This window comes from Simochromis diagramma, unplaced genomic scaffold (genome assembly GCF_900408965.1).
Source record: "Simochromis diagramma unplaced genomic scaffold, fSimDia1.1 OVJJ01000630.1, whole genome shotgun sequence".
NCBI classification, from domain to species: Eukaryota; Metazoa; Chordata; class Actinopteri; order Cichliformes; family Cichlidae; genus Simochromis; species Simochromis diagramma.
The window spans coordinates 1,750,463-1,774,294 of record NW_024386927.1 but is presented as its reverse complement, the minus strand read 5'-3'; the positions used below and the strand labels follow the sequence as shown (position 1 = coordinate 1,774,294).

At 43.3% G+C, this 23,832-nt stretch overlaps 1 protein-coding gene across 1 annotated transcript in view; it reads right to left on the bottom strand.

Moving 5' to 3' along the window:
* Positions 1–118: 118 nt before the first annotated feature.
* fam110b (family with sequence similarity 110 member B) overlaps positions 119–23,832 on the bottom strand; it is a 56,823-nt gene continuing 33,109 nt past the window's right edge. Inside the window, exons 3-5 of the mRNA XM_040036924.1 lie at positions 10,763–11,348; positions 8,860–9,263; positions 119–5,927 (exon numbers count right to left, since the gene is read on the bottom strand). Of these exons, the coding sequence (XP_039892858.1) occupies positions 5,018–5,927; positions 8,860–9,263; positions 10,763–10,885 (1,437 nt within the window). The 5' untranslated portion in view covers positions 10,886–11,348 and the 3' untranslated portion in view covers positions 119–5,017. The remainder of the gene's footprint in view (positions 5,928–8,859; positions 9,264–10,762; positions 11,349–23,832) is intronic.

The following is a 23,832-nucleotide window of genomic DNA, read 5'->3' as shown; positions in this document are numbered from 1 at the left end:
CGAGTTCAGTTTATTTCTGTAGCACCAGATCACAGCAGTCGTCTGTGCCAGCCCAGGTTCAGGTTTGGACTGAAGAGAGCAGCCGCTGTCAACACTTACAAACATGAGCGGCAAGACATGGGAAAAGAAGACATTTATTGAAATAATGCAAAAGAAACTAAACACGAAGACATTTTTGTAATTTTTTTCTCCCAATCAAGCAAAATGTAACAGTTTCCACATCAAAAAACATGATCAACACTGAAACAGTCATGCCCAGCTCAATCAGACAGTTCTGTTTGAGGGCAACAGCAAAACAGCAGAGCTTTGTTCCCGGTCTTTTATAACACAGAAAAACTGAAACACAACACACCGTCCTTTGAAAATCAAATATACATTTTCTTACAATATTTACACTTTGAATGAAAAGTAAAACAATTACCACTCTACATCCTTCTGTCCCGGAGTCAAAGGAAAAGCACATCATGTCGACAAAAGTGAAAATGGCACACAATGTCGCTGCTGCCGTACCATGCTGTCAGGGAGAAGCAGCAGGGTTTGCTTGATTCCACAAAGGATGCTGGGAAGACGTGAGACAAATGAAGGGTCAGGAACATGCTCAGCCTCAGGACAGGGCCAGTCCTCCAGCTGGCTTCACTTCACACACTTGAGGATCACTTGGTTGGTGTTTTGTCTAATAACTCTGAGCTAGGGGTGGGGTTGTTGCTATTGTGAATGGGTCTATGTTAACCTAAATCATCAGAAGCCCCTCGGACACTGCACGACTATGGTAACGAGTGTCCTGCTTTACTGTTAATTATCTTTTACACAGGAAGCATCGCATTGTGTTCACTAAAACATCAAACTAGTGACTAAGACCAAAAACATAGTAAAAAAGGTTTTAGGAGAAGTGGGCTAATTGTGTCACACATTTGCATACATGCAGTTGGAGGGCTCCCCCTGCTTGTCATTAAAAACAATGCTTTGACTTATTAAACATTTTAACCCAAACCACATAACCTGCAGCTGATAATCGGGTGTTGTCGCTGCATGTTCCTAACCAAACAGAGTAGAAAAGCGCGATATAAGAATCAGAGTTTAACAATGAATTTCATGACTTTTTTTAATGTTTTCAGAGCACTACTTTGACATTTTTAGAGGTCATATTTATATTCAGTATGCTGACAGTATCACTGTTCAGCATCATCTAATTATATCCTCTCTAATGTTAAGTGGGTATCTTCAGTTGCTTTCAACTGCTTCAGTTGTTTACTACCATTTTCACTTGTGCTGGCAGTGTGTGCTCACTGACTGAAGAATGAAGCGCTGGTTCGGGATCTGACGAGAGCCTTTTATACTGACACTTGGACTCATGACACAACTCATTGCATCTCCTATAAGGTGCAGAGGCTGCTGGGAGAATGATGAGTCCTCAGAGGAAACCACTGCTTTCCTGGTACTTGTTTCCTTGTTTCCTAGCAGCTGAACTGAGTTTTTGTGTTTCACGAGGCACGTGCTATTTTCAAGAATTTGATGTTTGGAGGGTTTTTGAGATTATTACAGCTATACACTTTGTTCATAATTACTCAGAAGAACAAGCATTCTACTGTGACCCTAACTGCTCCAGCTCAGCAAAGACACGTCCCTGTGCATCATTGCAGGAAACAAGAACTTGTTCCTGTACCTGAGAGCACTATGTGAACAGCTAACCAGTGATGTACATTTAGAAATGTTTCATATGTTACATTCACTTATGACTGCATCTACGCTGCACCTGGAGTTCTGCAAGTATGAAACATTCAAAGCTGTAAGACATCTGGCAGCAGCTGTGAAGCTTTTCCATTCTGACACTGATTGTAAGCACAAAGGTGCTTTGAGCAAGCACCTTGTTTTTGGTTGCATTTGAAAGTGGACGGCTTTATAGGGAGCTTAACTAACATGTGAGTCATCTTACCCCCAACCCAAATTCAGTTTAACGTTGCAGAGCAGACTCCAGCTGTTTCAGACGTTTATGCTTCCACAGCACCAACACTATCTGCAGTGCAGTATGAGGGGCAGTGAAGTGAAGCCAGCAGGTGCTTGGACCTTTGCAGACCTGTAAGTGAGCTAAAAGGAGGTGGTGGTGGGGTAGATGGAACTGCTGGCTGAGGCACTGCATTCACACCCATATGGCTTCAGGCCTTCAGACATGTCAGCGGCTTGCAGACAGATGTGAAGGGTGGTGTGGAACTCAGTAATCCGGCCACCGTCATTATTAGGCGCAAACAAAGGCAGAGCGAAAGACTTTGCTCCTGTGATGGACTGACTGAGGGTTTGGATACAGTAGAGAGATGGAGTCAGCGCAGGGTGGCAGACGCACTGCTGGAGCTGTGTGTGGCTGCAGCGTGCAATCAGCGTGAGCAACACTTCAGTCTGACACCTTCATACACTGTTCTGCACTGCAATACAGTATACATAATATTGCTTTCAGTGTAGGTTTTTGCACGTGGTGACACATGATGATTTGTACCAACACTGTTTCGACAGGAGAGTCTTGGTGTCCTGCAGCTTCACTCACATTCTCATTAGGTTTCCACTGCAATAAAGGTTTGGACCGTCTGTGGATACATCTACAGGTCTGATTGTTTCAGCTTCTTCAACACCGGGCGTTTGGTTTATTTGGCTGCCACCAAAGAAAAGTCAGTAGTTGTGGTCTGCTTAATAGTCCCACTGACATCGGCGGCATGAAGTCAAGGTTTGGTACTTTAACACTTCTGTTGATGTCACCCTACGTCATGAAAGCAGCCTCACGGAAGAAATCTGTTTATTACCACAGTTAATTTTGACTTGAGTGGTACAATGGCTGTCTGAATGGGGAAAGGCTCCAACCCTCTGTGACCTTAAGATGGAGAAGTAGTTGGGAAATTCCCATTAAAACCACGGCTCTAATATCAAAAGCTTTCAAATTGAAACTAGAGGTCATGGTTTTCTCTAGAATACTGTAGACTCTTCACTTTACAGTGTAAAGTGCTTTGAGGTGACTGCTGTTGTGATCTGGTGCTAAATAAATACACCTGAATTGAATATGTCGTCTACAGATATCCCACCACAGGACACCTAAACTCTCCGCTGAAATGTTCTGTTGGCTGACACGGCAGCGTAATGAGACATTTGGCGATAAAGGCCAAAGAGTGCAATGATTTGATGGTGTAACCACATAAATATGCTCAGAGTCTGTGACATTAGTTTTTGTTTCATGTTCCTTGCTTTCCTTCTTGTCTCACTCACCACCCGCTCCGATGTCTTTATTTCGCAACTCTAACACCGTCTGTATTTCAGAGTTTTTCAACAATTTGCAGCAGCTTCATTGAGGCAAGTGACGAAGTCATAAATCCATCCTTTAACAGTCACTTTACGCAAATATCAAGTGATTTTACCGAGTTTGCTCTGACAGTTCAGTCGTGTTTGCAGCGGCGTCTTTCACAAGGTGTGTTTAGCAGCCTCATCAGCACTGCGTGCGGGCTGTTCTCACAGTGGACATTTGGACTTGTTACTGTAGGAAAGCACAGACGATGACTCCGTTCCACCAACTTATGAACAATGACAAGTTATGGAAACAGGTGCTACTTGATAAGGATTTTCACTTTTTATTTAAAATTCATGTGCTGTTTAACCGTGGGTTATAGCAACAGGCATTTTATTGGGGCCATTTGTTAACTGCACTGTTACCCAAACCTCACAGTGTTGCTGTCTGGGGTTGCCAACTGCCCCGTTTTAGCTGTATAATGAGCAAACACTGGTTTGCCCCTTAGTCCACCTTAAATGTCCCATTTATTGACCATTACCTGCAATGTCACATACAGTGCATATGTGCACTACACCCAGCTGGTTGTGTATTGTGCTTCTGGCATGCCAGAGTGTCCCGTATTTGTTAGCTAAAAAGTTGGCAACCCTATTACTGTAAGTGAATGATGCTACTGATGTTTCTGATAAGGCAAAAAGCTGGAAACTGGGGAGCTGATCACCTCAAACAATCAGAAAAGTACTGTGAGGAAGAACTTCTGTGAGGTGCTAGACAAACCACAACGAGTGTGACGTCATTCACCAATGGTTTAGCAATAAGCTACATGCGCTGCATTGAGTGCAAATTTAGGCAGATTGTGTGAAAGACAGCTGCCTCCGTCCAAGAAATGTGCTGATTTAACAGGGTCTTTGTTGTTTAAGCTTTCAGTTTATCACATGTATACATTTACTATGCAAACTTCGTCACAGGGTCAGAGGTTAGGTTTTTGTTTTTTTTGTTTCTTAGTGTCCCAAAGGGAGAACATATCCAAAGTATCTGTAATGAGTGATAAATGTAAGCAAGACTGAGGCCTGTATAAAATATTTCTGTGCTAGCTAAAGACAGTTAACCTGTAGTTTTATTTTTCTAACAGACAGCATTTGTGAGGTAAGATGATGTTCAACCACTTACAACTGGCCGACTGTTTCCTACTGAGGATGTGACCATGAAAGAGCACAAAAGTGGACTGAGGAACATTTCAAAGACGATGAGTGCAGGTGTCAAAGGCTACATTTAACGGAGTGTCAGTCGTACTGATGTCTGACAAGTCCAAATGTCCTCTGTGAGAAACGTCTTCAATCCTTTCTACTGCGATGGCCACATTATGGATCCTTGGACAAATGTAGTGCATTTCACTTTTGTTCCTGTTGCTAACACAACAGTTCATACAGTGTCCACAGAGAAGCAGTTAACTGCCACTCTAGAGTAAGCACTGAATTTGCTTTTCCTCTTTCTGTTCTTGGTGTTTTTCTTGTTCTAAACTTTGGAGGACTGCAGTCTTTATCTTTTCTATAATCTTCAGACACTATTTCGTCTCTTTCCTTACCTGGCTTGGGTTACACCTGTGCACTCCTCCCTCTTTCATTCAGCTACACACAGTTGAAAAAGTTTTCGTTCAGCAATAAGACAACAGCCTCTTTATCTGTGAGAAATGCCGCTGCAGTGATTCCTTCAGAGATTAGGACAGTTTGTCTTTAGCCTAAAGAACCTCCACTTCTAAACATGGGACACTTTGTGTGACTCTCTCGCCTGCTTAATGCTATATAGCCATTTAATGACCCTTGCATTTCGCTCCACAGCCGAAATGCCATATGGCACACGCTCCCCAGCCTCCTCCTCTTCGTCCTCACCCTCATCCCCATCTGACAGACCATCATTGGAAGATCGCCGAGAACGGTCGCAGTCAGAGGAAATCATAGAAGCTGATCGGAAATTCAAACTGACGATATCCGAGTTGGCCCGTGCAAAGTTCTCCGGACCAACCGCCTCCAGCTCCTCAGGGTCGAGTCCGCAGTAGTTAAAAAAGCGTTCCACGTCAGCTCCAGCCCGGGCGTAACGGTCTGACAGGTCTGATTTAGATCTGTGCAGCGAGGAGCGACGTGCCACTGACGAACCAGGTTCTAGCTCGAGGTTAGGATCAGCTAACATTTTTGAAGGATCTCCAAGATCACAAGGTAGCGACTGAGGGGTGGTGTTGTCACAAGGTGAGGGGGATGGGGCAGGACGAGGGGGAGGCAGTGACAAAGAAAGTGCAGGAGGAGGGAGGGAAGCAGGTTTGGGTTTTGGAGGGAGGGGCGGAGCTGAGGAGCTACTGGATCGTGCAGTACGGAGCGGCTTGCCATTGCACAGCCGCAGGAGGTCGGAAGATGAGTGGGAAGTAAGCAGAGGTGGCAGCGGGGACCGAGAACGATCCATAACGCCTCCTTCGCCGCTTCTCTCATCTTGGACTCGTCTGCTGAGATTCAGGTTTCCTCCCTGTTGCGGACTGCGACGCCCCCCGCTGTTGATCGGGGGAACCTTCAGTGAATGGGAGAAGGATCGGAGGGAGTGTGAGGTGCTGGGACTGGGAGTCGAGTCGGGTGGTTGTTCGTTAAGAGTCATGGTAGACCGATAGGTTAACGGCATCCTAGGAGCAGAAAACAGAAAGCTAAAATCCAAGGAGTCCAGCACAAACTAAATAAAGACACAGACACAAGTATTTGGATGGTAGCTTAGCTTTTGAAAACTTGCCTTTATAAACCACCACCATCAGCAGCCAAGTTAATGAACACCAGCCAACTGAGCGGTTGCTATAAGCACAGAGCTAGATTTACTTTTGATGTGCACCAGAGCAAGCCCCGATTTTGGTGTTGGAACCTCCTGGTACTAAAGAGAATCCGTGACCGCACAGCTGAATGTTAGCACCGCCCACAGCTCTTACAGTATTTGGCTACGTTAAATAGGTACCATCTGTGGACAGCCGAGTCAGTCTGGGCTGATGTCACCACGTGGATTAGCATTGACAGCGGAGTATGGAACTATATTTATTTCAAAAGTTCAGAGTGAGAAAAAACATTATCTATAGTCCTGTCACGTAATTTCAAAGTGTGTGCTGTGTGCATGCTTCTGCCGTTTAGCACACGCATGCCGCTGAACGCGCTCATAGCCAAATCCTGCTCGCCAAATGACTTTTCACAGTTTGGAGGCCAAAGAAAGAGACGCCCTGATGTGACAATGTAAAGTTTGTGAGTTGCATCATGGCAGCAACACGAGCACCGTTTTACACCGGATTTGTTTACAATTTGGAAAATAAGTTATCATCAGTAACTATTGTTTACTGTGTAGCAGTAGAAATACTGACGACTGTCACTAGATCACTTAAATACTGAAGAAACACTTCAAACCAGAAGATTTTAAAGTGTTGAAACCATTATTCTGGTGTACAATATAACATACCTTTAAAAAAACAAAACAAACAATCGTAATATCAAGGAGCAATAAAAAGGAAAAATATTTTTTGTAGTCAGTTGAGTAAACTTCCTTTTTCAGCAGCAGTCCTGTGAAAACTAAACTGAACCACCCTGAGCAGCCATAGCTGGAGGAGTCGTTTTCTTTGTGGTTTTATCAGACTCTCACATTGCTGTGGAGGACTTCTGTCTCCCTCTTCTTTACAAGTCATTGAGGTTTTTGGATCTTTGTGCTCGGCTAGCTTAAGGTCTGTCCACAGCTTTTCAGTCAGGTTGAGGAAAAGAAACAAGCCTCTGCAGTGGCCCAGTCATTCTGATAGAGTTGTTTCTGTGATTGGGATAACTGGGCCTTATCACTAATACGTCCCAAGAAATATCAGGATTCTTGAAACGTGCCCACCAACCTATTTTGTTCTTACAACTAAACTAAACCAACAGCCAAAGTGGAGAAAGAGGTAATGATGCTGTAAGACAGAAGCCTGCACCGCTGAGGGGAAAAAGAAGGACAAAGTTTGACTGAACCTGAAACTATCAGAGGAGGAAGCCAGAAAGTTGTAGTGATGACTGCAGTGACGAGACAGGAAAACAAAAGTAATTCACCAAGAAAGCAGCAAAGCTCGAGCTAATAAAAACAGAAACCAGGTACATTTCTATCAGAACAAGACAAAACTCACAAAATTGAGATTCTCCAGCATCTCTGGGAAATGAAACTGTAAGACATTCAGCAACAACGGAAATCATTTCATTCTTATTGTCATCAGTAATAGCAAAAGCAGTTTTCAGTGTCAAGGCTTGTCTATGACAGCCTGGTCTAAATCGTACTTCATCGTCTTCATCTGTGGGTCTCAGTGAGTGTGAGGCGCTCAGATCATCATCCCACCGCCGCCATGCTGACAGTTGGTGTGAGAGGTTTGTGCCGTTTGGTTTTTCTCTTAAAGTAGAGATGCTGCTGTCTCCATTTTGGTCTCGTCTGTTCATAGGACATTAAACCTAATTGAATCGCGAGTACACAAAAATCTGGACCTAAATTGTGTATACAAACGTTACACGTACAAATGTTGGTTATTTATCAATATTTTTTTTAGCTGACTTTGTTTGCGCTTCATGAACACATATTTAAAGTGCAAACAAACAAGTTATGACGGCCCGGCTGTCTTTTGGTCATTATCTATAGGTTTCGAATACACCAGAAGCCACATTTGTCTTCACTGCAGCTCATCTCAGGCTGACACTTCACTTCCTGCTTGTCACTCACCTGCTTTCTTATTTTGCTTGTCATATTTTTGTCTTTTGCATATCAACATTGACCTCCAGACTTTTTTTTTTAACTTAGTCACAGTGAGCATCTTAGCAGAAACTATTTTCAGAAGCTTTTCCGAGCTGGAGCTTTGATTTTTCATTATTAATATTTTTTAAAACTGTCCTCTCAACAGTGGAAACACTTTGGAAAGCTGTGCCTTTTCAGGCTTTGGACACAACTCTTTTACTTCTTTCAGTCAGAGCTTCTCCAGTTTTGCTGGAGGCGGTCGTGTCTCAGGTGGTAGAGCATGCCATCTACCAATCAGAAAGATGGTAGATCTATCCCTATCAGCACTTTCTCTGCTTCACCTGGAGGTAAACACTACACGCCTTTGGAACTTCATGTCAGGGGTTTGATTCTGTATCCAGTAAGGGTCCCTAGGCTAGACCCCCCTTCAGACTCTGCAGGCCTGCTAACTGAGGCCTGCAGAGTCTGGCGTGTAGCTCGTGGGCTTTTTGCAGTTTCTCTGAAGGCTGCATGGTCTGAGCTGGGGGGAATTTGCTGGAACGTGCACTCCTGGGAAGACTGTGGCATTGTGTTAACACACCTGACTGCTGCAGACTAGCAAACTGCCAAAACCTCTGATTTTACAGCTGCGGTCACACTTGATGATCAGTTAATCAAATCCTTTTGATTAACTGGACAGCAGTGAGGTTGTATATAGCTTTTCACAGGACTGTACCAAATATAACATACATTACCAAGTTACACTCAAAGTAACACGTTTAGAGAAACCTTTCTGAATGGAGATATTTGAGCGCCACATAATTATTGATTACATATGTACACAAGATAAAAGTATATTATTTTACCCCGATGGTGTCCAGCTCCTGGGCATTCCACCTGTTGACCTCATCTGCACAGCACTCTTAGCTCCACCTCCAGATCCTGCTGCTGAAGAAGACGATGAGTTTAGCAGATTTTTTAGGATCTCTAGGTTTAAATTCTCCCGTTTGATGCTGCCACAGCTTGTTGCGCACGTGTCTGACTTGGCATTGTTATTGGATGCTTTGAAAGGTAACCCGCCTCCACTGCCTCCTCCACCGATGCCAGGACCTCTCTTGGATAGCAGGGGATGGCCAGCAGGTGGTTTAACGAGCACAGGTGGTTTGATTGGCTCCTGCTTGGCATTGATGACTTCCTGGCTCTTGACATACTTGGCCTTATCAGCTTCTAGTCTTTCAACAGCACTGAGGCGCTTAGGGTTTGGTTCCACCTGAGACACAGGTTAAAAAAGAGAGATGGCATTGAATCAGTCCCTTACCTTATTCTATATGCGTGCAGCAGGGGTAGGAATCGAGTTGTTTTGGGTTATTTGTGTGTGTTTTTTAAAAATCTGTTATTGTGTTCTTCTTACTCCTTGTCTGAAACAAGTGATAGGAGACAAACATGATACAACCCCGTTCATTTGGTGATGCAGCTGCAGATCATCTCGGAAGAGATTCACGAGTTCATAAAGTCAGGAAGTGTTACACTGCCTAATGTTGGGATACAAACGAGTGAGCATTGGAAATGTATCCACTCATCTTTTTTCCCTTTTGCATCACATAACGTTTGGACACTATAGAAACAGACACTGATACATCCTGATTTTTACCAAAGTCTTTCTACAAGCACGTCTCACCTATGCAGCACTGATGTACAGAATCAGCAAATGTTATTAAAAATGCTTTAAAATTTGGCAGCTTTGCCCTAGAAAAAGCTTTAAAATGCTTTTTCCCCAGCACGTTATATTTGTACTATGCAGGCACAGCTTCGCATCTGTACGAATTCTCTGGCTCGCCTCGGCGCTTTAAAGGAAGAGTGCAGAGGTGATGAGCATTACAGGAACAAGAAAAAACGACAGCACGCAGCTCCACCTCTGATGTGCATTTGGAACTGAAACAAGATAATGGCTCTGTGGTGATTGGGGCAGGTTAACTGCCATCTTTGCCATTACACAATTCTATTCTATGCTTATTTATATTTAGGACTTTCTGAGTTTCTCACAGCCCTGAATTTGCAACAAGCTCCCACACTTTAAACATTTACAGCTAAGTGCATATCTACAAGGTCATGTAAAAGTTGTTGCAATTGTGTTGCATGGTTCACAACAACAACACCCGATAGCCACAAACGCAGCCTCACGGATTCACAAGGCAGTGTATTCCCAGTTTCAGCCCCAAGCCTGGATAATATCCAATCATCTGTCTGTTAAGTCATCACTAAGTTAGCAGGCAACAGCTGTGACTACAACAACACCATAGGCATATATCTAATTATGTCTAATGTTGCTTCTCTTAAAATTCTTGATTAAAGTTGAGAAAAGTCTACGAGCAACTTGACGGCAACAGTGACAGCCTACATGATCAGCAACAGACGATGGAGCCCCGTCAGCAGAGCACAGCAATACTTCATACAACTCTAACTGTGACGTGGATTAAGACCAGTGTTAGTTCCAAATGGATGGACAACATTTTCTGACAGTGGTACAGTGGGTGTTACTACAACAGGATATCAATTGCATTGTAAAGAGCTAGCTAGTTCTTTTTAAGACAAGTTTCACTGTACAATACAGTCACAAATGGTACAGGCATTTTGATCAGCGGTTATTAAAACACAGTATTATACGACTCACAAATGACCGATTATTATGGAATTATATTGGTTATACAAATGAGCTCGACCCTGGAATTTACCTGAACAGATCTCTGTACATCCTAACACACACAGTACCTGTCTCCTGAAGTACTCGGGGCCCTTGTTGAGGATGCGGAGGGGTACAGTGGAACTGAAGGGCGTTGCAGGGCCAGCAGCCTTGCTATCTGGCAGGGCTGGAGTCAGTGTCTCTGTCGGCATGGCAACAAGGCGATTGGGGTGGTCTGCCGTGGTGGCAACGGGTGTGGGGGGGTCGACACGGGGTGGGGGCACCTGAGGACCCCCAAAGCATGAAGACAGAAGGTGTAGAAGAAAGTGTCTAGAGAAAGATGAAGCTCCTGGCTCGTCTCATCGCCCGTGGGACTGAACCGAACTCTGCGGGTGGGGGCAGTTACATCCACTTGTGTTCTTTCTATTAGCAGTGCTTCTACAGAAACAGCTGAGATGGTCTCCTAGTCTTTGGTGCTTGGATTCTGTTGACCTATTTGTCGAGCAAGATGGGCAGATAGATGATAGAAGGAGAGAGAACGAACAGGAAGAACAGTAGGAGTGTACTGGGCAGTGAGAGAAGTGGAGTTTCCAGCAAAAACACGGGACAGCAGGAGACCAAAGTCCTGCTGCTCTCCACCTTTGCTTCAGCGTTCTTTTCAGTTCACCACACGATCTGAAAGAGGTTAAAAAAAAAGAAAAGAAAGACAAAAGCCAATCAGATTAGGGTAACACACTGACATGCACCTAGCAACAATAGCAGGAATAGCCAGGACCACAGAGGAAGTCCCTGCAAGGTGTCATGAATGGTTTGTCATCACACCAACAACAAGCTACACAACATTAAAAAGTGACAACAGTTATATAAACATCTTAAAGCGTTGTTGCCTTCATCCTGGAAAATACATTTGTTCAAACACAAGGTGCTTATTTTGGGCATTTCATCAGTCACACAAACTGATGGCTGCACCAGGGACAGTTTAGGATTCAAGATCTTGGTCAAGGACACCTTGTCATGCTGTGAGCCACAGTGGGCCCACTGTCCACGCACAGTTCAAAGCTAGCATTTTGCACAGCACGAGTAGCTTAGAAGATCTTTGGGGGTGTTAAAGCAACACATGTTGGTATCCAGATGTCTTCTTCTGGAAAAGTCTTGATTACTTCAGAAATTCAGTATCAGACCACACTCCTGATGTACAGCAGCATGGCTCCATATCACAGACTGCTGGTTTACCTGTCACCCACTGAAAACACTGGGACCACTGTAACACAACAACAGTCCTGGATGACTGAGCAGCTGAAATCCTCCATCAAGCACCGATGGGAAAACCTTTGCCTTCCAAAAAGCTTTCTGTTTTCAGAATTTCTTCTCTTTTTATTTTCATTGAATTGCTAGTTGTGCCTTTCTGTTTAGCTAATATCCTGAAACCAAACGCTGTTCTTCGACCGTGATTATGCAGCAGAGATTATTCAAAACGTAGAGACTACAACGGGATAAAGAAGGCACTAAAGGAGAAAGGCATTCGTTTACAGACACTAATAAGAGAATCGACTGTGACAACGGAATCCGAACCTACAGCAACGCACACGAAGCAGGGCTGGAACGAAAGAGACGCAGCTTCAGCGTAGCGGTATCCGCTCTGAGGGAGGAGGATGCCTCAGCTGCAACCAGACGGAAGGAGCAACTAAAATGGCAACGCCTGGAAAAGAGCCAGAAGGAAGGCTGATCTACAGCTGCAGGGAGAGCCAAAGAAAAAACTCTGGATATTCAAAAGGAGCACCCCGGAATGACTACGATGGTGTGGTGTGGGAACAACAACTGGTCAGATGTAAATTTGCTTCAGATGCTTATAGCTGGGAGCAGCTTTCGAAATTAAGAGCGCTGGAGAAATAGGATGGTGCTTGTTTCATCACTAGCCCCCAGCGTAGGGCCCTATCTTTACGACAGGCCTTTCCCATGACCCACCAGCAGGGTTATGGAGCAGGACAGTTACCTGCCCCACCATTGGAGTTCACAGTATTATTTGGTCTTCTTCCATGGTAGGTGTTCTGTTACAGTTCTGGACTCTTATAGAGTATCATTTTTTGTTTATAGGGCTGACTGTTGGAATGTTAATGGTCTTGGCAATCCTATAAAAAGGAGTAAAGTCACTGCAAAACTGAAAAAGGCAAGAGCAGCTTCTCCTAGAAACACACATGAAAACGAACATGAGAAGATGAAAAGCTAGGCTATATAAACTCTTTCTGCAGTTCATGTAAGAACAGCAGAAGGAGGGGGGTCATTACACTAATATCTAACCGCGTCAATTTTGAAGTGATGAAAGTGGAAGCCAATAAAGATGGTAGAGATGTCATTGTTAAAGGCAGAATCAACAGCACTGTGGTCGCCCTAGTCAATATAGACGCACCTCCAGAGAGTGACCTGACATGTCTCAGGCTTGTTTTTGATCAAGTAATCTCCCTGAGTGAAGGTATTTATAAGAAGAAGGAATATTATATCAAACTACAACGAGCACTGGACAGCATACACACAACATACTGTGTCTAAAAATGTGTAAATGTTTTAAAAAATTAAGGAAAGCGAACTATTTGAGGTGCTGAGGGATTTCCAGATTTCTCAGATTGTACAATTGGGACAGCTGACACATCAGATCATAACACCATTCACCTGACAGTTAACCTGGAAGACTTAAAACGAAGAACCCAACAGAGACTAAACATTGGAATTTTGAACAAAAAAACAATAGTGCAGGAAATAAAGAAAGAGACTCGAGATTGTAATAATTTAAACAAAGATAATGAAGTGGAACCCACAACAGTCTGGGATACGGTTAAGGGTGTAATGAGAGTGCTGTGGAAGTTTTAACATAAACTGCAAACACTGATGAGCATCTGGTTTAATCACATTGTTAAACACCAAAGTGGTCTCTAACAATGAAAAACAAAGCGTTTCTTTAAATACAGGGGTGGACAAAAACACACCTCTTACATATTGTCCCATCGCATGAGCCTATACCCTCAGCTCCCTCCTCGAAACCTTGCCTTTAAACAGAGAGATGCGCCCTTGTTTTTCACTTAGCCGTCACCCAGAGATTTACCTCTCGAATCCTCCCTGATAAGGGAAGGAGCCTCACCATCTGTTTAATGTCTCCCATGAACTCACAATGCCCCACTGTGTGTGTGTAGAACACATGCGATGCTATCCTATATGTATATAACTACAGTGGCTTGCAAAAGTATTCGGCCCCCTTGAACTTTTCCACATTTTGTCTCATTACAGCCACAAACATGAATCAATTTTCTTGGAATTCCACGTGAAAGACCAACACAAAGTGGTGTCTGTGAAGGTTCTCAGTCATCCAGGTCATCGTAGCCAAAGGAGCTTGCAAAGAAAAGCGTCTGGACTTCTTTAAGTTGCCTGAAGACGTTTCACCTCTCATCCAAGAAGCTTCTTCAGTTCTGAACTGAAGAAGCTTCGCAAGCTCCTTTGAATACAAAGTGGTGCACACATGAGAAGTGGAATGAAAATCAGACATGATTCCAAACATTTTTTACAAATAAATAACTGCAAAGTGGGGTGTGCGTAATTATTCAGCCCCCTGAGTCAATACTTTGTAGAACCACCTTTTGCTGCAATTCCAGCTGCCAGTCTTTTAGGGTCTGTCTCTACCAGCTTTGCACATCTACAGACTGAAATCTTTGCCCATTCTTCTTTGCAAAACAGCTCCAGCTCAGTCAGATTAGATGGACAGCGTTTGTGAACAGCAGTTTTCAGATCTTGCCACAGATTCTGGATTGGATTTAGATCTGGACTTTGACTGGGCCGTTCTAACACATGGATATGTTTTGTTTTAAACCGTTCCATTGTTGCCCTGGCTTTATGTTTAGGGTCGTTGTCCTGCTGGAAGCTGAAGCTCCGCCCCAGTCTCAAGTCTTTTGCAGACTCCAAGAGGTTTTCTTCCAAGATTGCCCTGTATTTGGCTCCATCCATCTTCCCATCAACTCTGACCAGCTTCCCTGTCCCTGCTGAAGAGAAGCACCCCCAGAGCATGATGCTGCCACCACCATATTTGACAGTGGGGATGGTGTGTTCAGAGTGATGTGCAGTGTTAGTTTTCTGCCACACACAGCGTTTTGCATTTTGGTCTCATCTGACCAGAGCAGCTTCTTCCACATGTTTGCTGTGTCCCCCACATGGCTTGTGGCAAACTGCAAACGGGACTTCTTATGGTTTGCTGTTAACAATGACTTTCTTCTTGCCACTCTTCCATAAAGGCCAACTTCGTGCAGTGCACGACTAATAGTTGTCCTATGGACAGATTCCCCCACCTGAGCTGTAGATCTCTGCAGCTCGTCCAGAGTCACCATGGGCCTCTTGGCTGCATTTCTGATCAGCGCTCTCCTTGTTCGGCCTGTGAGTTTAGGTGGACGGCCTTGTCTTGGTAGGTTTACAGTTGTGCCATACTCCTTCCATTTCTGAATGATGGCTTGAACAGTGCTCCGTGGGATGTTCAAGGCTTGGGAAATCTTTTTGTAGCCTAAGCCTGCTTTAAATTTCTCAATAACTTTATCCCTGACCTGTCTGGTGTGTTCTTTGGACTTCATGGTGTTGTTGCTCCCAATATTCTCTTAGACAACCTCTGAGGCGTCACAGAGCAGCTGTATTTGTACTGACATTAGATTACACACAGGTGCACTCTATTTAGTCATTAGCACTCATCACGCAACGTCTATGTGCAACTGACTGCACTCAGACCAAAGGGGGCTGAATAATTACGCACACCCCACTTTGCAGTTATTTATTTGTAACAAATGTTTGGAATCATGTATGATTTTCGTTCCACTTCTCACGTGTGCACCACTTTGTGTTGGTCTTTCACCTGGAAGTCCAATAACATTGATTCATGTTTGTGGCTGTAATGTGACAAAATGTGGGAAAGTTCAAGGGGGCCGAATACTTTTGCAAGACACTGTAAGTGAGAAGGTGATATTACTATTACCAAAGTGATCAATACATTAAATAAAGGAATTTCCATTACAAGAGGTAAACTGATTTCTTGAGTTGAATATGACAATTTAAAAAAAGGGAACTAGGGAACTAGGAACTAGGCAACACCAAACTGACCGGAGTGAGGAATTATCAAAAGAAATAAGAATAATAAAACACACCCTGGACAAAAAACACATGTGAAGAACGGGGAAAGAAAATGCTAAACAAACATTTTATGAATTGGGATCAAAAGCAACACAAATTCTAGCGAGGCGCCTTAGAACACAAAGAACTAAACACTCAATACATAAAAGTAGAGACCTATCTACTAATGAATTTACATTCGACCCAGAGATGATTCAAACAATCTTTAAAAGTGCCTATGAGATGCTGTGCTCCACACCTACTGATTCAAATGTGACTGAAATCCAAAACTACTTGTTCAAATTGGACCTTCCAACAACAGACACAAACCTGAGCGAAGCATTAACATCTATGAAGGAATCGGACAACGTTAGCAAACTGAAGGCAAACAAAAGCCCCGGGAGTGACGGAGCTTTTCCTTTAACTGGACACTTAAGGCTACTATCCAGCCCTCAGGGACGCTGTCATCCCAGTAATCCCAAAAGAAGGCAGAAACAAAGACTACTGTGAGACTACTGTTCTCTGTTATAGAGAGGATGGGTTTTAGTAGGAATATACAAGCCCTTTACCTTGAACCAATGGCACCCTTCCAGACAGATTGAGACTCTATAGAGCCGCTACACTTGCTGTTTAAGCCCCTCGTTGTTTGTCTTGTTCACTGAACCCTTGGCCCAAGAAATCAGGCAAAACAGTGACATTAGAGCAGTGGTTCTCAAAGTGTGTGGCACGCCCCACACTTGTGAACCTCGTAGAAAAGTCATGCAGAACTAATGTTGAACATCAGAATCACTTTTATGGCGCAACAAAGAAATTTAATATACCATTTAATAATATGTGCATCCGCTGCATCCGCTGAAAAGCTGCAGCCGCATGTGTGTCGACAGCCGCAATAAGAAGTGTACTGAAAAGTGCGAACATGTGGTCGGGTCTGTCATACATCGTTTACAGTGATGCCGAAACCCAGGATTGGGGCACGAGACACCCAGCCACATGTTCGCACTTTCAACTTACACATGCGGCTGCAGCTTTTCAGCGGCTGCAGCGGCTGCGCATATTATATATTATATAAATATCAGGCAGGCAGGAGGCCAAGGGTTTAATTCAAAACTTTGCAGTTAGAGAAGGAGCACGGAGGACTCTCTTTACCGAATTTAAGATAACGTTTGTAGTCCACCCAAATGAGATAAATAGTGTGTTGATGCTCTTCAGACTTCCACTTCCAGAGTTCCACCTCAGGCCAGAATATGAGAGAAATATATCAGACCCCAGGAAGAGGATAACATAATTGTAACAGAAACACTGGCAGTATGGACAGAGATAGTAAAGAGATATGAACTGGAGGGAGAGTGCCATCCGCTGCTGTGGCCTTCACACACCAGGAGAGACTGAGCAGACTTTTACAAGTGGACCGACAGAGGCATAACAGCAACAGGCAAGCGTGGCTGATGGAAATACCTTTAAGTTATTGGAAAAAGTAAAAGAAACAAATAATTTAAAATAGAGAATAAAGACTTGTTCCAGAATCTGCAGACACTTCTATAGTCATGTCCAAATTCATGGGCTGCATCCTCCTGAGGACCCAGCCTTCGCGGTCTACGTGGGCCGGGTCCTCAGAAGGTCGGGTTGGCCGGAAGTAAACGGCTGTGAAATTGGACGGTCTAGCCTTCTGATTAGCGTCACCGCTGTCTCAGCGCCTGCTCCTTGCTGTCTAAAATATAACAGGACACTGGTGTAAATTCTCGACCATCTCGCACTTCTGTTTAATCAGTTTTCTGTTTGATGTTTATTCAGCTGTGTAAAAACCACCTGGGGGATTAATAAAGTTTTATTTTATCTAATCGAATTTAATAACTTTAATCTCAGCCAAACCGATTTACTCACGAACAAATAAAACACTGAAAAAAGCCAAACATTAACATTTTTAGATTATCTAAGTGACTTATATATTACGTTTAACCTGAGTAGCGAAAGTCCCCGGTGATCTGAACATGATGTGCCGGGAGTTTGCTGTTCTCGGCGGCTCCAGTGACCCTCGAGCTCCCGGCTACCTATCGAGCTGGTGGGTAGCAGACGTCTCCGAAAACGTCGGAGCACTTTTGAAAATATGTGATATCTTGATAAACTGACAACCAACAGCTACATTCTCGCCTGAAAATGTTTATTTATAAAAGTTTATTTTGTGACCCAGAAAGAGTAATAAGAGTAATATTAAAAACTTAGTAGCGGCCGCCATTGTTGAAAACTGGAATTGGCTGAGCTGTGCTATGAATTCTGGGATAAGGTGGGCCACGAAGGACACACCCGACCCATCCTTCAAATTCGGAGAAAAGGAGGACACATTTGTCGGCTGTGTTCAGAGGAGTCTACGAATTTGGACAGCCTTCCGTCGCATCGCTGTGATGTAATCGGCCTACAAATCCCTCAGGAGGATGCACCCCATGAATTTGGACACCCCCTATGACACTCAGGTGAAACCACAGCTACCAGTTAACTGTAGTATGCTGATGAAGACGATGTGGAATCCTATCAAACAAGGGCCATCTACAGCAGTTTCTAAACTTAACAATTGGTACTTTTAAATACTCTCGGAACAACAAGTAAGCCTGCAGCGTGAGAGTGAAGTGCTCTAATAGGGTGATATGGTACTACAAGGTCATTAAGATAAGATGGGGCCTGATTATTTAAGACTTTGTATGTGAGGAGCAGGATTTTGAATTCAATTCTGGATTTAACAGGAAGCCAATGAAGGGAAGCCAATACAGGAGAAATCTGCTCTCTCTTTCTAGTCCCTGTCAGGACTCTTGCTGCAGCATTTTGGATTAGCTGAAGGCTTTTCAAGGAGTTTTTTGGACATCCTGATAATAATGAATTACAGTCGTCCAGCCTGGAAGTAATAAATGCATGAACTAGTTTTTCAGCGTCACTCTGAGACAGGATATTTCTAACTTTAGAGATGTTGCACAAATGGAAGAAAGCAGTCTTACATATTTGTTTAATATGTGCGTTGAAGGACATGTCCTGGTCAAAAATGACTCCAAGGTTCCTCACAGTGTTACTGGAGGCCAAGGTAATGCCATCCAGAGTAAGAATCTGCTTAGATACCATATTTCTAAGCTTTTCAGGGCCGAGTACAATAACCTCAGTTTGATCTGAATTAAGAAGCAGAAAGTTAGCGGCCATCCAGGTCTTTATGTCTTTAAGACATTCCTGCAGTTTAACTACAGTGGGGCAAAAAAGTATTTAGTCAGCCACCGATTGTGCAAGTTCCCCCACTTAAAATGATGACAGAGGTCAGTAATTTGCACCAGAGGTACACTTCAACTGTGAGAGACAGAATGTGAAAAAAAAATCCATGAATTCACATGGTAGGATTTGTAAAGAATTTAATCGTAAATTAGGGTGGAAAATAAGTATTTGGTCACCTCAAACAAGGAAAATCTCTGGCTCTCACAGACCTGTAACGTCTTCTGTAAGACGCTTTTCTGTCCCCCACTCGTTACCTGTATGAATGGCACCTGTTTGAACTCATCATCTGTATAAAAGACACCTGTCCACAGCCTCAAACAGTCAGACTCCAAACTCCGCCATGGCCAAGACCAAAGAGCTTTCCAAGGACACCAGGAAAAGTATTGTAGACCTGCACCAGACTGGGAAGAGTGAATCTACAATAGGCAAGCAGCTTGGTGTGAAAAAATCAACTGTGGGAGCAATCATCAGAAAATGGAAGACATACAAGACCACTGATAATCTCCCTCGATCTGGGGCTCCACGCAAGATCTCATCCCGTGGGGTCAAAATGATCATGAGAACGGTGAGCAAAGATCCCAGAACCACACGGGGGGACCTGGTGAATGACCTGCAGAGAGCTGGGACCAAAGTAACAAAGGTCACCATCAGTAACACACTACAACGGCAGGGAATCAAATCCCGCAGTGCCAGACGTGTTCCGCTGCTGAAGCCAGTGCATGTCCAGGCCCGTCTGAAGTTTGCCAGAGAGCACATGGATGATACAGCAGAGGATTGGGAGAATGTCATGTGGTCAGATGAAACCAAAGTAGAACTTTTTGGTATAAACTCAACTCGTCGTGTTTGGAGGAAGAAGAATACTGAGTTGCATCCCAAGAACACCATACCTACTGTGAAGCATGGGGGTGGAAACATCATGCTATGGGGCTGTTTTTCTGCCAAGGGGACAGGACGACTGATCCGTGTTAAGGACAGAATGAATGGGGCCATGTATCGTGAGATTTTGAGCCAAAACCTCCTTCCATCAGTGAGAACTTTGAAGATGAAACGAGGCTGGGTCTTCCAACATGACAATGATCCAAAACACACCGCCCGGGCAACAAAGGAGTGGCTCCGTAAGAAGCATTTGAAAGTCCTGGAGTGGCCTAGCCAGTCTCCAGACCTCAACCCCATAGAAAATCTGTGGCGGGAGTTGAAAGTCCGTGTTGCTCGGCGACAGCCCCAAAACATCACTGCTCTCGAGAAGATCTGCATGGAGGAATGGGCCAAAATACCAGCTACTGTGTGTGCAAACCTGGTAAAGACCTATAGTAAACGTTTGACCTCTGTTATTGCCAACAAAGGTTATGTTACAAAGTATTGAGTTGTATTTTTGTTATTGACCAAATACTTATTTTCCACCCTGATTTACGAATAAATTCTTTACAAATCCTACCATGTGGATTCATGGATTTTTTTTTCACATTCTGTCTCTCACAGTTGAAGTGTACCTCTGGTGCAAATTACTGACCTCTGTCATCATTTTAGGTGGGGGAACTTGCACAATCGGTGGCTGACTAAATACTTTTTTGCCCCACTGTAATTGGTGTGTGTTATCTGGCTTCATGGACAGATAGAGCTGGGTGTCATCTGCATAGCAGTGTAAATGTATGCTATGTCTTCTAATGATGCTGCCTAAGGGAAGCACAGAGATGAGTCCACTGTCAGAGGCCATAAGAAGATCATTTGTAACCTTCACTAAAGCTGTTTCTGTGCTGTGATGAGCTCTGAAACCTGACTGAAACTCTTCAAATAAACCATTCCTCTGCAGATGATCTGTTAGCTGTTTGACAACTACTCTTTCAAGGATGTTTGATATGAAAGGAAGGTTGGAGATTGGCCTATAATTAGCTAAGACAGCTGGGTCTAGAGATGCTTTTTGAGTAAAGGTTTAACTACAGCCAGCTTGAAGGCCTGTGGTACATAGCTGATTAGATAGTTATAGATATGGATTGATTATATAGCGCTTTTCAAGGCACCCAAAGCGCTTTACAATACCACTATTCATTCACTCTCACATTCATACACTGGTGGAAGCAGCTACAGTTGTAGCCACAGCTGCCCTGGGGCAGACTGACACAGAACGAGGCTGCCATATCGCGGCCATCGGCCCCTCTGGCCATCACCAGTAGGCAAGTAGGGTAAAGTGTCTTGCCCAAGGACACAACGACCAGGACAGAGAGCCCAGGGATCGAACCGGCGACCTTCCGGTTACAGATGCGATTCCCAACCCCCTGAGCCACGGTCGAAGATCGAAGAATTAATTAATGGCAGGACTTCTTTGAGCAGTTTTGTAGGAATGGGGTCTAAAAGACACGTTGATGGTTTGGAGGAAGTAATTATTGAAGTTAATGTGGTTCTCTTATTTAAAACTGAAGTAAAAAAACAAAACAAACAAACCCTGATTTTCTTTTTTTTTCTTTCAATTTGAATTAAGCTGCAAGCACCAATCAGCAGGCCCTGGCACCTTTGCTCACCTCCGTAGTCATAGGCCTTTATTGTGAGGATGTAGCCCCAAATGTAGTCATGTATTTCTAACAGTGATCAGTATGAATACATATTGTGCACAGTATCATTTAAGCAATGCTATCAAACCAGATTAGATCAATATAAAATGTGTTCTATATTTGAAAGGTAAGCAGCAGAGCTGCTCTCCATGCTATTCCAAATAGCCTTCTATAATCTCAACTTTGGTCAGACCCCTCCTAACCCTAACCCTTATAGAAGTGCTCTATAAGGGTGACACGGAACTATGAAGTCTTTAAGATTAGATGGGCCCGGTTATTAATGACCTTATCTATGAGGAGAGGGATTCTATGTCCTTTTCTTTTTCAAAGTCCTCCATTTGGAAACAAATGTCTCCTTGTCCAAATTATTAATTATTAATTAACTGTATAAAATTACAGTAAAGTAACAGTAAAATTTGTTTTGTTCCCAAATGATTCTGCAGATCATCACAATGAAAAGTTAGTCGACACGTTTGCATTGCCTTTTTTAAAATTATGCTTTTGTGACATGAATGTGCGTCAGGTGGTGGTCATGGCTATCCAGACTGACAAGTGGGACATTGAATTCCACCTCTCTGGTGGGGAGGGAGCCTGAGATTGTCTAAATTGGGGTCTGTACAATAGAAAATGCAAAAAAACATGTTTTAAGAAAGCAAATAAGTTGGTGTTCAAAAGAATATGATCGTTTGCTTGCAGAACACCAGGAGAGACGAGTCCTCCGTCACAGATGGTGTGGTCAGTGAGGATGGTCACCTGCAGGTTCAAGGTCATTGCATCTCCAACCCACATCCACTGCCACTGTACCTAAGGGAAGTTCTTCTGCACATACATTTGGATCACCCAAATCCATGACAGTCGTTCAGGCAGTCATGCCTGGACTGGAAACAAACATCTCTAAAATATTACAACATACCAGCTTCTGTGACTGAATGCAAAACAAATGTGTTGTTTGACCTAGAGACTGCACTTGTGACTGAACAATAAATACATTTTATATTGATTATATCAGTAATGTAACTTCCAATACAAAGTTATGGAAAGTCTAACCTTCAGACTAATTTCAGAATAATTAAATCTTTGTTTCATTGTAAGGTTTAAATTGTCCATCAAATAAATGTAAAAAATTTTTTTTAAGGCAACGAGTTTGCAGATTTTTTAAGTTCAAAAAAGTTCAAACTAATTCGATTGAACATTAAAATTACAACAGGATTTGAAACAGTGCAGCAGGTTTCAAATTCTATTTGGATGGCTGTTCCTGCTCTCAATGTGTTATTGCTACTGTTTTTTATTTTATTTTTAATTATTTTCCCAGTTATTTGGTTATATTGTAGCGTTGTACGGATATTTAAAACAGGTCACGTGTCTTCGTGACATTTACCTGTATAAATAAAGGTGAAATAAAAATTTAAAAAAAAAAACTCTGCAACAAAAACATAACAACATGGTCAAATACTAAAGCTGTGCTAAAATGATAACAGTCCCCGCTTTAAACATTTCTCAGAGAACCAGTCATATAACAGATAAAATGCGTTGGTTACTTTGTTTTAGAGCCCGATGGGGAGTTTACAGGGGGACGGGACTGATGGTAAATGGAAATGAACTGGTTCTTATATAGTGCTTTCCTACTCTACCTGAGCACTCAAAGTGTTTTATACAACATGCCTCATGATGATGGATGCATCAGAACTTGGGGATAGTATTTTGCAAAAAGATATTTGGGCATGCAAACTGGAGCAGCCAGACTGAAAAAACAGCCTTCTGATTAGTACATGAGCTGCTCTACCTCTTGAGCTACAGCCACTCAATCAGGAAGTCAACTGGAATTCACTTTGGAAGATTTATTGGCTTTTTAGTAATCTAAAACTGTATGGGCACAGCCTGGTTCTTCTTTATTTATTTGTTCTTGTCTCCTACATTTAGGCAAAAGTAAAACAGACGCCTGTAGCACTTTGACCATGTTGGGATCTCAGTGTTAGCATGGTTCACACCAGCAGGTTGGGAAATGAAGGGTCTTCTCACTGAGTCGGCATCAAGAAACCGTGTGTGATGACTCAACTCCACCTCCTCTCTTTTTTCTCATTTCTCTCTCTCTCTGTTACTTCTAGGCATAGAGCCAAGGAACACAAGCAAACACACACATGCTCACATAGCCTCTAGCTCTTTCTATTTCCTGAGTTAGCAGCATGGTGAGCAGAGGCAGTACACTCCACATTCCCACCAGTATTCATCATACT